The sequence below is a fragment of the Polypterus senegalus genome, chromosome 6 (assembly GCF_016835505.1).
Source record: "Polypterus senegalus isolate Bchr_013 chromosome 6, ASM1683550v1, whole genome shotgun sequence".
Lineage (NCBI taxonomy): Eukaryota > Metazoa > Chordata > Cladistia > Polypteriformes > Polypteridae > Polypterus > Polypterus senegalus.
The window spans coordinates 122,324,615-122,338,595 of record NC_053159.1 but is presented as its reverse complement, the minus strand read 5'-3'; the positions used below and the strand labels follow the sequence as shown (position 1 = coordinate 122,338,595).

General features: G+C 39.2%; 1 protein-coding gene across 1 annotated transcript in view; it reads left to right on the top strand.

Annotated features, from left to right (window-relative positions):
• The window catches only part of LOC120531521 (dynein beta chain, ciliary-like), a 285,809-nt gene that overhangs the window by 214,741 nt on the left and 57,087 nt on the right, over positions 1-13,981 (top strand). Inside the window, exons 38-39 of the mRNA XM_039756997.1 lie at positions 5,261-5,417; positions 6,752-6,829. Coding sequence (XP_039612931.1) covers positions 5,261-5,417; positions 6,752-6,829 — 235 coding nt within the window. The remainder of the gene's footprint in view (positions 1-5,260; positions 5,418-6,751; positions 6,830-13,981) is intronic.

Genomic DNA, 13,981 nt, shown 5'->3' with positions numbered 1-13,981 from the left:
TACATGTGACTATGCCCTTTGATGACCTGGCGCCATGGGCGAAGTTTGACATTTAGGCTTGAGGGGAACAAGTGAGCCATAAAAATAATTGCATTTTACAGTTTCTCACTGTACTGCTATATTTTTACATCGCATCCTAGATCAAGTATTGTAAATTGTTTGTAATATAAATTTACATTATGAAATAAGCCTCACTTACATGAACATACAAAGTACACACCCATTAATATTTTAAATCCAGAAAATGATGCTTTTAGAAGTTAGTCTTTCTGCATAAAATAATTGGGGAAAAATAAGCGTTTTATTAATTTAATAAGTTAGAAAATGTACACATAGTGTAAGATATAGTGCAACTTAGTTAGCCAATTTGAAAGCTGGAACACTTTCTGTTATTTGTTCACTTCATCAAAGAGACAGATATCACATCTTTGTTTTTTAAATATTTTGCCTTAGTGGTATGTGTGATGTGTGATAGAGATTTGCTCAGAGTGCCACATCACTGCACAAGCAGGTGACATGCACGCACTATGATTTTAGTTGCTTGGATTACTGAGGATCTGTTTGCTGACAGGAGCACCTATCAGATATGTGAAAAAGGAACATAGTGTAGACAAAACCTGCAAGTTGACAAATCTGAAACAACAAACAAATATTTAATTAAAATTGTACAGAGTATTTCTTTATCAGTTTTAAGGATAGGTGACATGCAAGAGTGAATTGCATTGGGCAGGATTGATGATATTCATTGATCCATCCATTCTCTAAACCTGTTTATCCAGGGCAGGGAGTGGTAGGAGTCTATCCCAGCAACCAATAGGAGCAGGCAGGAACAGCCCCTGGACAGAGTGCCAGCCCATCGTGGGGTGATCACACCCACCCACACATTTCCTAGGACAGCTTGGCATTGATAATTCACGTTACCTGTAATTACATGGACTTTCGGAGGAAACTGGAGAAAACTCACACTGACCCATATGGAAACTCCACATAGGGAGCGACTCCTTAGGCAGGGTTTATACTTCACGCGACGCGATGCTTGCTGTAGCGGATGCTTCTGCTACGCAAGCGTTTTACTGTTTATACTTGCACGCGTACTTTATGGAAATCTGGAGGAAACCACCAGGTGGCAGTGCGAGATATCATCACGGTGAGAACAGGTTTGGCTTCGCTCTGTTGTGAATTGCCTGGAACACCCATTAAATTCCAAATGACACCTTACCACAATGTCTCTGAAAAGGATGTTTAATGATTAAATCCATCAATCCAGGGATTTGTCCATTCCAGCAAGCATTAGGCATGAGGCAGAAACAATCCCTGGATGGACATCAGCTCATCGCAAGGTGAATACAAGCACTTACATATACTAGCGTCATTTTAGTGTAACCAAATCTGCATATCTTTGGAAGGAAACCGGAGCACAGTGTGGAAACCCAGATGGAAAACATGTAAACGCCAGGCACGGAATATCAGCGACGTGACTCCCTGAGAGACAGCAGTGCTACCGCTCCGCCATCATGTCACCCCATGTGTGTAATTATTAACAGTATTCATTATTTAAACATAATTAATGATTTATCTCTAAAATGTCGCATACATACTTTAATGCATTTCATCATGAAAGTGATATCAAGTATAAATCTTAGGATTCTAAATGTGCAGAGAGTTGGAATATCATACATTTAATGTGTTCTGTGTGGAGATCTACTGCTATTTGCCGCTGCTGTCAGATCAGGAGGAAGCCCTAGAAAAAAAGACGGCACAGAAGACAGTATGTGAGACTTTTAAAATGTATCATGTCATTACAATCGGGAATATACGACACCTTGAATATAAAAGCACCATGAATGTTTCACCACATCGAACCATTCATCAAACATTGAAGCACTCACATTGATCTCGTAGGATCCGCACATGTAGATAGTAACCGGAGACTCTGACATCATATTCTAGCATTTAGCACACTGTGTCCCCTGACTTTTTGCTGGTACTGCAACTTGCGCACATGTCACATTAATTTCTGAGGACCTGCTGAGAGGACGCATCAAATGAATGCTGGGAATGCGTGGCAGCCATGATGCATTCTGAGCATGAAGTACAAACGAGCCCTTACTGTGAGGCTGCAGTGCTACCACTGTGTCACCATGCACCTAATTTGTTGATTATTAACATATTTACATTAACTGTGGCCTTAAACAATTGTGGAAAAAAAATACCCTTTACAGTATTTGAGACTTACTTTAGTAACATAGTGCATCTGTTGTAGGCTGCACCCGTTCACCATTTACACTTGGCCTGTGCCCCTATGCCCCATCCAGTGTTGGTTTGTAATATACTTCTGGTGCCACTGAGATAACCTCTGACTCCATACAGTATGAGTCTATAATGAATAAAGTGATTTCATATGTAAGAGTCTAACCCGGCCACAGACAGACACAACAACACAGTGTCCACAACACACACATTTAGTTGTAGGACAGCTATTAACATGTATTTACACAGTCCAGTACTTGGTCTTGCAAGCTCCGTCCTTCTTCCACCCGACTCCAGCTCCCTGATTGGAGTGAGGCAGCCCCTTTAATCCCATCCCGGATGTGCCCCAGGGAAAAGAAGTGCCGCTCTCCCGGTTCCTCCTTCTTCCGGGCATCCCGGCGGGGCAGGGTTCCTGGCCGTCTATCACACTAATAAAGTGGATCGTTAGTGAGTGGAAAATAAAGATTGATTACATTCTCTGCCTTATTCACTTTGTGTACCTTAATTTAAATGACTGATTCAGATTAAAAAAATCATAACATATTCCAAGCCATCAATAAACATTGTTAGTAGGGGTGCCAAGCTCAGATCCCAGAGAGCCACAGTGGCTGCAGGTTTTCATTCCATCCACTCTCTTCATTAGTAACTATTGACTGCATCTAATAGACCCAGCTTTAACTGGCTTACTTTGTAAACTTTGAATTCCTCATTGTTTGTTTTTACCTTAATCAGCAGCCAAATAATACATTATGCAAAGCCCCCCAAAGGTAACCAGATAATTTGATCCCATTTGCACTTATGTGTCATCATACAATTTCTCTTTCAATAAAACATTTGAAAAGAAAACATGAAGGTGTTGGAAAATAATGATCAGTTCTAGTCCACAAATGTCTGGTGTGACAGAATGAGAGCATAGACAGACAGGCGTTGGACTAAGCAATGTGTTTCAATTGGCTACTAATTATGAAATTAGTTAGAGTAAAAAGGGTGGAATTTCACTAACAAATTTTGAGACCCTTAAGTTAGATGGTCATCACTTGGCTCACTTTGCATCTCATTACAGCTCAACAATAATGAACATTTATCGATAGAAAAATTTGTGTTACTCTGTTTGGAACTGAATAATTTTATAATGTGTTAAACAAATCTGTATTTTTATGTGTATGCTCTACATAATTAGCAATTTATAAAGTTGTAATTGCATTTTACCTGTGAATTAGTTAGAACCTAACATTCAAGAGAAAGAGAGTAAAGAACACTATACAAAAATAAACTGAATTTAATAGAAAATTCAATTATTGTTTAGCTTCAGGCTAAAGAAAAATAAACAATGGAGCAGTCTGAGTCTTAAAAATGCAAGTCAATTAAAATAAAGGCAGAATAAGTCTGTTCCATTAGCAACAGTAATTGATTGCTAATTAAAAGAGAATCAGAAGAGAAAACCTGCAGCCACCACAGCTCCCCAGGATCAGAGTTTGACGCTGGAGAAACAGTAATAGTGACAGCACAAACCAAACAACAGTACCATCCCTTACTGTCTACTTCCTGGGACAGTTTTACAATTTCCTCCTTATCGTTATTCCTTCTTGTAAAAGTCAGGTTTCGACCTCTTGTCCCCTTAGCTGTGACAGATGCAAACATGTTGTGCTGCTTGCTCAATTGATTTTTCCCTCTACTGGAACTGACTTATTAATGCTTTTGTGAACTACAGAAAATGGAGTGGATTTCTAAAGGAACAGCCATGGCCCACCTCGTGACCCCCTTTCCCCTAGGGATGTATAGTTGTATGTATATTTCTCCATAGTAATATCCAGGAGCAGATCTGCCTACTGTAGTATAGAAAAAAAACTGATTTTTATCCTTATTGTTAGGGGGATTCAAGGCATGCATAATTACTTGCTCTTTCAATCTTTGTCCATTAGTCCTATCCTTTTAAAGCTACCAAAGTTTTATTAAATGAAGTAGAGCTATAAAGAGATGGTAAAGGCTTCTAATAAATCACTCAGTCTTCATTTTATACTATATACATAACTCATGCGAGCTGGCCAAGCACAGATCAAAAGAGAATTGGGACAAACGAAGAATATTTGGGGCAACAGCAAGGTCGTCCCATTTAATTCTCTGCTTTTCTTCTTCAGACTTAAAAAACAACTAACATAAACCCATCGGGCAAAACACAAAAGAAAATAAGGGCTCAGGTTTAGCCATCACAACAAATAAGAGGTCTCTCGCAGAACTCTGACTTGTCTGGCGTCTGTCCCAAAAAAGGACAGCTCAGTGGAGGTAGTCGGGCTTTTTATAACAGGAGCACAGGAAGGGGTGGAGCTAATTTCCCTCACTGGGAGGTTTCTTGGAGCTGCAGGGAGAAAAGGAGACAATGCAGTTAGCAACAGCTCCCCCTCTCACCCTGGCAGACTATCACCTACTTCAAATGAATTCAGCAAGGAGATCCTCGGACGCACAGGCATGACACCCTTTATAAGGAGCACCATCACATGATGCTGTACATCCTCATTGGGTTCTGTGACTCAGAAAACAAGCATGGAACTTGTGTCTCCCAAGCAGCATTCTTTTTAAAATGAACTTATTTATATTACTCTTTACTTACAAAAAGTAACTAAATGTGTTACATAGATACTTCTAATAAAATGTAATGCATTACAAACAGTGCATTACTTTTGTGTTACTTTTACTTCTTTTGAGTAGTTCCATTACATGGGCCTACATAGACTTCAGTTCTTGGCCTAGCCATTGTCCACGTATTCTCACAACTTCTGTGTGGGTATAATTCTGAGTTTTCCTCCCACATTCCAAAGATATACATGCAACATTAATTATCCTAATGTGGCCTTTGTGACATGTAATGGCCTGTTCTAATGTCCAGGATTGGTTCTTTGCCTTGTGCCTGATGCTGCATGGATGAAATGGGAAAGGCTGGTTCATAAAATAGATTGATCCATATGTTATATTTTCCTTTTACTTTGTGTCTCTTTTTCTCTCTCCTTTGAAGTACAGAGAACCTGCTCCACAGTCTCTCTGCTGTTTATGAAGCCCTGCAGTGTGACCTGCCTTCTACAGACCGAAGAGCTGAAGGGAATCCAAGCAGAGAGTTTGTGCTCCGCAGCTCTTTGGATCTGCTTTCAGAACACCTCCCACTGCTCCTGGAGGTAAGTAAGAGTATAATAAATTGCTGCCAGAAAGAAAATTTTAAATAAGGTGAACTGATCACCTCAAACTGAGCAACAGAGTACAGACCTGGTGTAAGATGCCAGGAGAGCTACATTAACTGGCAGCTTTATACTCCCCTGGTAGAAAAATGATGATGCTGCTCCAGGGAAGGGCTGTCAAAGGGCAAAGAAGCTGAAGGGCGGGCCACGCTGGACTTCTGTTTTTGTTTTCATATACAGTACAGTACACCATTTTGCTTTTTTGTTTCTGCTTTCATCAGGACATTGTTGCCTTTTTGTCATGTGGAAATACTTTTCAGTCTTCTCTAAAGAAATCTAAGTGAGAAAGAAGCATTTTAAAAATGCATAGACAGCAACAAAACCATACCTATATTCAAGATGACCACAGGCAGACTGTCTCTTGATGATTAGGTGGACAGGGCTCATCATATCTAGTCATTATGTCACCTTTAGATTTCTGAAATGAATAGGGAAAAATGAACAGTTGCAGTTGCAAAGATTCTTCTTTAATGGAAAAGTTTAAAATTTACCAGCCACTGTACTAAGGTAATAGGCAACTTAAAATTGTCAAGACATGAGTGAGTTTTGGTTCTGTATGTTAACATGACTTGCAATGAACTGGTGTCCTGTCTAGGACTGGTTATGGACAAAATAGGCACTCAAAAATTGGACTACATAGGCATGGTAAATGGATGGCTGTGGAAGGTAAATAAACTGCAACGGAAGTTTCAAATCGTTATTAAATTCATAGAATTTAAAAGAACCCTGCCAGCTTTTTAAACAAGGTAATGCTCTTCCAAGCAGATGCCCATTCAAGATGGTTGAACATGGTGTGATCAGCATTTAGTTTGTGATGAGCCAATAATTGATGGGTTAGCTGTTACATTTTAGGCTATGAACTATCAGCTAAACACTTGCTCTTGCTGCCGTTACTCACTTTTCAGTTGGTAGCCAATGAATCTTTCAGCCATAATCACTGTTAGCGAGATCTTAATTATTAATTATCCTATCAAAACATATGCCCAGCACTTCAAAAAGAGGCCATGTATGAGCTACTGTACATGATATCAGTCACACATGTCAATGGCCGATATATCTTTATAATTTGTTTAATATCAATACATTAAAGACATTTTGAAACTGTAAGCAATAAAAGTCATTTTCATGGTGCAGAAGAAATTTGGATTACAGTATTTGCATTTTAAAAGGATAGCCAGACACTTACCTTATATCTCACAGGCAGATGCTGATCAGAAAGACACTAATTTCTTCTTCAGCCTGCTTTCTCTAACCTGCTGTTACTTTGCTTCTAGTTACCAAATCTCACGGCTGCCATCGACGGAACAGAAGACAATGGAAGGCTGACTGCTGTCACACATGCAATGCTACAGGTAAGGGAGTGCGCAGTAGAGATTACCAACAACTGTCACTTTCCGCTATCTAAATCCAATGAATGGATAGGTCATTAAATTGTTCTCTTAATCTTATGTCATATTAAGCTTTGTCATGTGAATCTTCTCGGATTTCATTTTGTTTTATGGAAATTATTATTTACTTTGTATGTTTCATGATATAAGTACAGAGCTACTTTGTTAGAAGGTTTTATTTAGCAGGTATTGTTCGCTCATATTTATGGCCACTGCCTTATTGTTTATGCCAGTTGCTGGTTGTGTGACCCTTTTTGTCATTGTTTCCCGCCTCTGTAAGAGTTCAGTGCACAACTTCAGTATTCTCTCTTCAGATCCTTAACCTTATTTTTATTTTCTTTGCTTAGTGTAGTAGGAATTGAAAGGCACTCTCATGAAAGTTTTTGCTTTATTGTTTGTTTTTCTTACCTGTTTTTGCATCATTTCATCATTTGATTTCTTCTACTGCCTCGCATTATTTTGACCTCTCAACTGTTCCATGACTAAGATTTTCTTTTTTTTTTGCCCAGTTTTTTCTCATCTTCTCTTCCAGTTGTCTCCTTTCCATGACACAACATTCACAAAGGTTTACTTAACACATTTATGTTAAGGGAACTGAGTTGAACAAACTGCAGATTGACACTTTCAATACTGCCTTCTAGTCAAAACTCTGTAAAAATGAAATATTTTTCCAATTTGATCTGATCCCACTGTATAATGGCTGGTGACTGTAGTGTTATGTGGTGGGAGAAGCTGAGATGACAGAGATGGGAGAAATAAAGCAAAGCACTGGGGCAGAATACAACCTGGCCAACCTTTTGGTGAAGTTCAATTTATATCTTAAAGATGATAGTAGAGCAGAATTATAGGCAAGTGCATGTCACAGAAGTGATTTGTCCTCAAAGACAATGCAGTTTTATAGTTGCACATTGAAGCACATAGTTTTATTTTGAAAATGAAAGCAGTTATGTGTAGAAATCCATGCTTCATATTGGCTTGGCTATAACATTGTACCCATAAGGCTACATCTTAACTGAAAAACAGAAGTTAAAGGTGTATATAGGTGTGACGTGACAGTGGCAATCTTTGAACATGAGGCTTCATACTCACGTAATTAGGAGCCAAAAGACTAGAGGGACCCCCAAATCAACTAATTGGCCTCAGTTTTTAAATGACCTCAAACTTCTGACTCTGTGAAAACAGACCTAGAGAGATGTACCAGTGACATCTAAATGAAAGAAAATCTCAGATTTTCATGTCCTTTCAATAGTTGTAGATTTTAAATATTAACAAACCAGTGCGTCAAAATGAAAAGTTGAATTGAGTTAATATTTAAAGATTATAAATCTTTAAATATTAACAAATCAGTGAGTCAAAATGAAAAGCTGAGTCTCAAGTGTAGAACCCCAAAGGTGCACTCTGTTATCTTTAATCCTGGCTCCTGTGCCCCACAGCAAATGCACCCGCAAACATTCCCCTGAGTCCCTTCAAGGCAATTCATCTGTCACAAGGAAAATGAGAAAGACTGCTTTGCAAGACGAATGATTATTTGTGTGAGCCATGCATAATTTTGCTGTCTTGTTTTTTTTTTATTTTTGCGCCAAAAGGATTTAGATAATAAAAATATGAGTGCCTTCCTGGCACCCCCTAGCACTCTCTTGGGGAAAGAGGTCTTGTAACACAATTTATTGTAAAACATACGCTGGTTATAAAGCCAATACAGTCAATGGAACACCAAATGATTCCTTCTTATTACCACTCAGACAAGAAGAGGCAACGACATTGGAAAGCAATGAACTTGCTCGAAGGGCAGGGGGAAAGCCATTAAATTCAACACGCATCATATTTCATAATCAGGAGCGTCGCGGTTGCGCTGACACCGCGGAATTAGTTTGCTGCAGACGGGATAATGTAAAACTGGCCGCCTCTGCTTTCCTTTGACAGTTTTCTTTGTGGACTCTCGCGAGCCCTCAGACCATTAATCATTGAACACAGAGGACAAAACAGGCCAACACTCTTTGTATGGCACAAATTGAATCAGTATCAGTGGTAGATTGCTGTGGTTAAAAATAAAATAAAATAAAAGGGAACTGCCGTGCATGTATGTCTCTATTTAGATAAGAGATTTTAAACGGCATGCAGCGTTGTTTGGTTAACCGCCTGATCCGTAAGGTTTTGGAGCTGTCAGGGCTGGTGTGGGTGGTGTTCTACATTTGCCAAAAGCCAACGCTAAGATCTTTCAAAAGGTCAACATATTACACACAATAGAATTGGTAGATTTCATAAATATTAAGACTTACTTCCTTTTTGGACATTCTACTGCTTCTATGGATAGAGGGATTTTAGATAGACAAAGAGATAAAGATGACTCTGGGATGATGGCCTTAGAGGCAGAACTTCAAAGACAAAGTTATATCTGCAAGTGGCAAATACAAAGCAAAGGATGAAAATGGACTAGAAAACACAGGCATTGGGCACTGGGTGACTGGAAAAGAGTATCATAGATGATGCTGGCAAGGATAGATAGATAGATAGATAGATAGATAGATAGATAGATAGATAGATAGATAGATAGATAGATAGATAGATAGATAGATAGATAGATAGATAGATAGATAGATAGATAGATAGATAGATAGATAGATACTTTATTAATCCCAAGGGGAAATTCACACACCAATTTTAACACCAGCAGAAAAATGTGCTAAACAATTGGAGTATTATAGAGTTTCAGTATGCGCAACACCTAAATCCCCCACTGGTAACCTCCAAATTGGTAAAACATCTGGGTGACATCTCAGAGAGGGTACAGAAAAATGTAAAACAAACTTGGCTTCATAAATACTGATGTTGCTCAGTGAAATTTAGTCACTTTCACAAGCAAAGTGTACTTTACTGTTGCTTGCATTCATTTTTTTCTTCCAATTTCAGTAATGATAAGTTGACTGACTTGTTAAGAGTTACATTATGAGTCAGAGGTTTGTAGCTTAAAATCCAATGCATGCTAACTGCATTGTATTCTGCTGATGGCAAACATGAACCACAGCCCCAAATGGTTAAGATTCTTGAAAGTTCACAAGCAGAACATTCCAAAAATCTTGCAAAAATGCGCAGTATAGGGGGAAAAACATTAAATCTGGCTAGTAACAAGGGCCAAAACAGAATCTTTATAAATAAAAAGATTTTTTTTTAATCAAAAATAACCCTGAACAAAAAGTAAGCTCCAAGGAGCACCGAAAGACAAAAGGTGTTGCCTGACACAATAAAGGCAGTCCAATGCAAACCAACTCCCAGGACAAAATCCAAGGCAAGGTCAAAAACAGAGCAAAATGGTCAAAATATCCAAATAAATCACAAAGCACAATAACACTCACCTTTTCCCAAGCACATTAAAATGAACCACAAGGGACTGTGGGTTGCCCCTGCCTTTATAGGGCTAAGGGCAATCTCTTGTGCTGATTTGTAGATGGCCCCCCACCTCTTTGGGAACCACCCACAATACACAAGGAATGAAATTGAGGCATGCAAACATAGACAAAGTCAAATACCACGAATAATGCAAATAAACAGAAATAAAACTTATACAAAGAAAAGAATCAAAGATGAACAAAGAAGACATAAAACATGAATCTGAACCCCAGCCTGGGGAGGAAACCTGGCTGAAATATAATCTATATATATATATATATATAATTCACTAAGGCAAGACACCCATGGAAAGCACGCTGGAAGGGGCGTGGATTCACTAAGCCGCCGACAAGTAAGACGCCCATGGCGCACGCAGGAACTCCCACCAACTCTAAGACCATTGGATACGAAGACAACTCACAGAACCACGCCCACCAACTTGGATGCGACGACACTGGAAAAATGGCGTCATTTATGTTCGTCTGTCATAGAGTCCACATGCAGCTCTGAGCCACGTTGACTGTTCATAGAGGCATGTTTCTCGCAGAAGTGAATCGCCATATGCAGCATGTAAAACAGTTTGTGAGGGGTATCCCATGGGGTCCTTAAAACAATCCTTTAAAACTGAGGTTAAAACACAATGAAGGAAGCAGACTTTAAAAACCAATAAGCCCTATGCCTCTGTTTTATTACCGTCTCACCTGCTTCACCAATGCAGGCCCTGCAACAGTCGAGACCCTCTCTCAGCAGCTGACCTTCTCTGTGTCTGACCGGTTCACACAGAGGCACCACACGACGCGGCAGGACTATCTAAGAGGAGGCATGTTTGTCACGGATGTAAATCGCTGTATGCGGCGTGTAAAACAGTTTGTTTGTCGCGGATGTGAATCGGTGTATGCAGCGTGTAAAACAGTTTCTGAGGGGTTTTCCATGGTCTTAGAGTCGGTGGCCGGGTCTCTGTCAGTTGCTCTTGCGACCAGGCACATGACCAGGCAGTGTGTGTGCTTCGAGAGCGTGGGTGGACGTGACAGCACATTCTAAGAAGATTCATATTTGTCACGGATGTGAATCGCTGTATGGAGCGTGTAATACAATTTGTCGCGAATGTGAATCAATGTATGCAGCGTGTAAAACGCTGCATTGTATGTTGCCCTCTCCAGAGTTACATATTTTCATTCACCTACATTCATATACACAATGAAGTAAGCAGTCTTTAAAAACCGAGTTTTCGGTTACGACGCACGAGCGCATGCACCATTGCAAACTGTTTTACACGCTACATACAGCAATTCGCATCCACGACAAACATACGTCTGGTGCATCTGGACTGTGCAAAGACGAGAACGACTTAAGCGATGAGTTGGAGGTGGGCACATGAGCAGCCAGTGCATTCTGGACGAGAAATCAGCACACTAGCATGACGGAGGGAGCAGAATTGACGTCCTTCTCCTCTCCTCCCATTCCACCCTCCGCGCCTGAGCGCCGCACGGACGATTGTGTGTTGGCTTGTTCCGTGTATTGTTACAATGTTGCTTTTCTTGCTGATTTATTACATTACCGATTTTTCAAATGTTAATTTTCTCCCTGTGCTTAAAAATCATTAAAAAACCGGCCTGATTATGCGGCGTATGGTACGCCGCGGGTTGGCTAGTAAAATATAAAAAAAAAAAAAACTCACAATGGCAATACAGTTTCAGGTAGTTTTCTGCCTTAAATAGTGAAGCAGATTCATTAACTGCTGAACAGTGTCCCCCTATAAATCTATTCATTCATCAATTAAGTAGCAACTGGAACAAAACTTGCACATTTGTGGATTTCATTTTTCCAGATTAGGGTATTGTCAGACAACTCTTTAACAAGCACACATCAACAAGGTAATAATAATTTTTAAAAAAGAACAAGCACAGTACCAGTTGCCAATGTCTGTTGATGTCTTTGAGTATCCAGCATGTAAGCCAATCAGTGACTCATCACCCTCTTATTCAGCAATTTACCTCTCAAGTCACAGTGGATCCTCTGCTTTCCCTTCTCTCTCTTGCTTGTTCACAGGCTTTTTCTTTGATGGTAGAGTGCTGAGTGTGACTGTGCTGAACAGCTTTTCATTTTTATGCAGTGATTAACCAGTAGCCACCTAAAGATGCTGGTGTAGTTACAGCCTTTTTTTTTGGAGCCTGATACAAAATATATGCTAAAGCCTGACACTGCGTTTACCCCCACAACATTTCTGCTGTTTAATTTCATGGGCTCTACTTTCATTAAGACACTTTTATGAGTTAAGCTGGTTCATCAATAAAGCTACTCACATATCATTTTGAAAACATCATTTGTTCTGTTCTGTTCTTGTTCTAGTTCAGAAGACAGTGGTGAAAAATAAAATAAAAGACTTATAAGGAGACTTATCTAGAGTCACTCAAAGTTTATTAACCATTAATTAAGACTATCTTCAGTAAAACTAAGGAACTAAACAAGAATCATAGCTAAGAAGTCAGAAAAAAAGTTCTTTTAAACCAGAAATGTACTAATGGAATGATTGCCAAAGAACGCACAGTTTTTACCCAAGTTACTGTATAATAAAATGCTAATGTTTGTCTGTGTATCCAGTTCCTTTGAGCAATCTGATTGGTCAGTTTAGCTTTAGTCTGATTGGCCAGTTTCATTTTAGTAGCTCAGTAAAGAAGACACTGGCGAAGAGAGACAGGAGAGGGTGACATGCACAAGGATTCTGAGGAATGTTATAGTAGGAACATGGAAAGTCACATTCAAACATGCAAGAGTATAAATGAAGTTTTCAAAGCAGGCAATGGGATCCCGGCTACCATTGGTAGTAGTGGAAAAGCAGACAGGAGGTGAGGTGGGCAACAAGGCAAGAAATGACAGCATCTGAGCAGAATGCTTTACGAGAATGCAATCGAGAAAGGAAACGTTGGTTAGGACAGATTGAGACAAACAAGGATATCGAAGAATAGGATAAATACTGAGGGGAACACTTAAGGCAAGAGATATCAAATATTTTAAAATGTATTCTATTATCCGTCTTAAGCAGGTTAGCTAGCTAGTCTTAGATAATCATCTCGAAAATGAACTTGTCATACACTGCGCTGCCCCCTGTGAATTCTGGTAAATTTTGTCATGGTTACCACTAATGCAAATGACAGAAAATTATGGTGCTCATAAGAAAAATGACCATAAAAAATGTGATCTCATCCAGTACATTTTCAGAAATTGATTCATTGGCTCTAAAAAACCCAGATTAGATACCTAAATGACCACAAATGCTTCAAGGAGATGCAAAAAAATGAAAGAAGGAAAACAATCAAAACACCATTAGAAAAGCCCTTTCAGTTGGGTTTGCTTGTTATGTACTAGTACCTTACACATTGACATTTTACATTTGCTTATTTGGCTGATGCTACATACACGTTCAGAATTCATAATCAAGTGTAAGTTCTTACATTTGTAAACAATGAGAAAAGAGTTTACTGTTGTTTATACCTAGCCCTTTGTAGCATTTGATTTGAGGATCGTGGGTCAGCATATGTCACTAGTCAGTTTAAAAATCTCCGATTGCAAGAATCTTCCATTTGTTAAATACATTAAGTTAATGAAGGTAGGTAGAGATGATTTTTATTCACCTTATAAAATGACTATAGCATCTCAGGCTTTAAATATCATCTACATTGGCACCGTATTTTGAATAACTGCTGAACCACCAGATTCCTGCTTAATTTA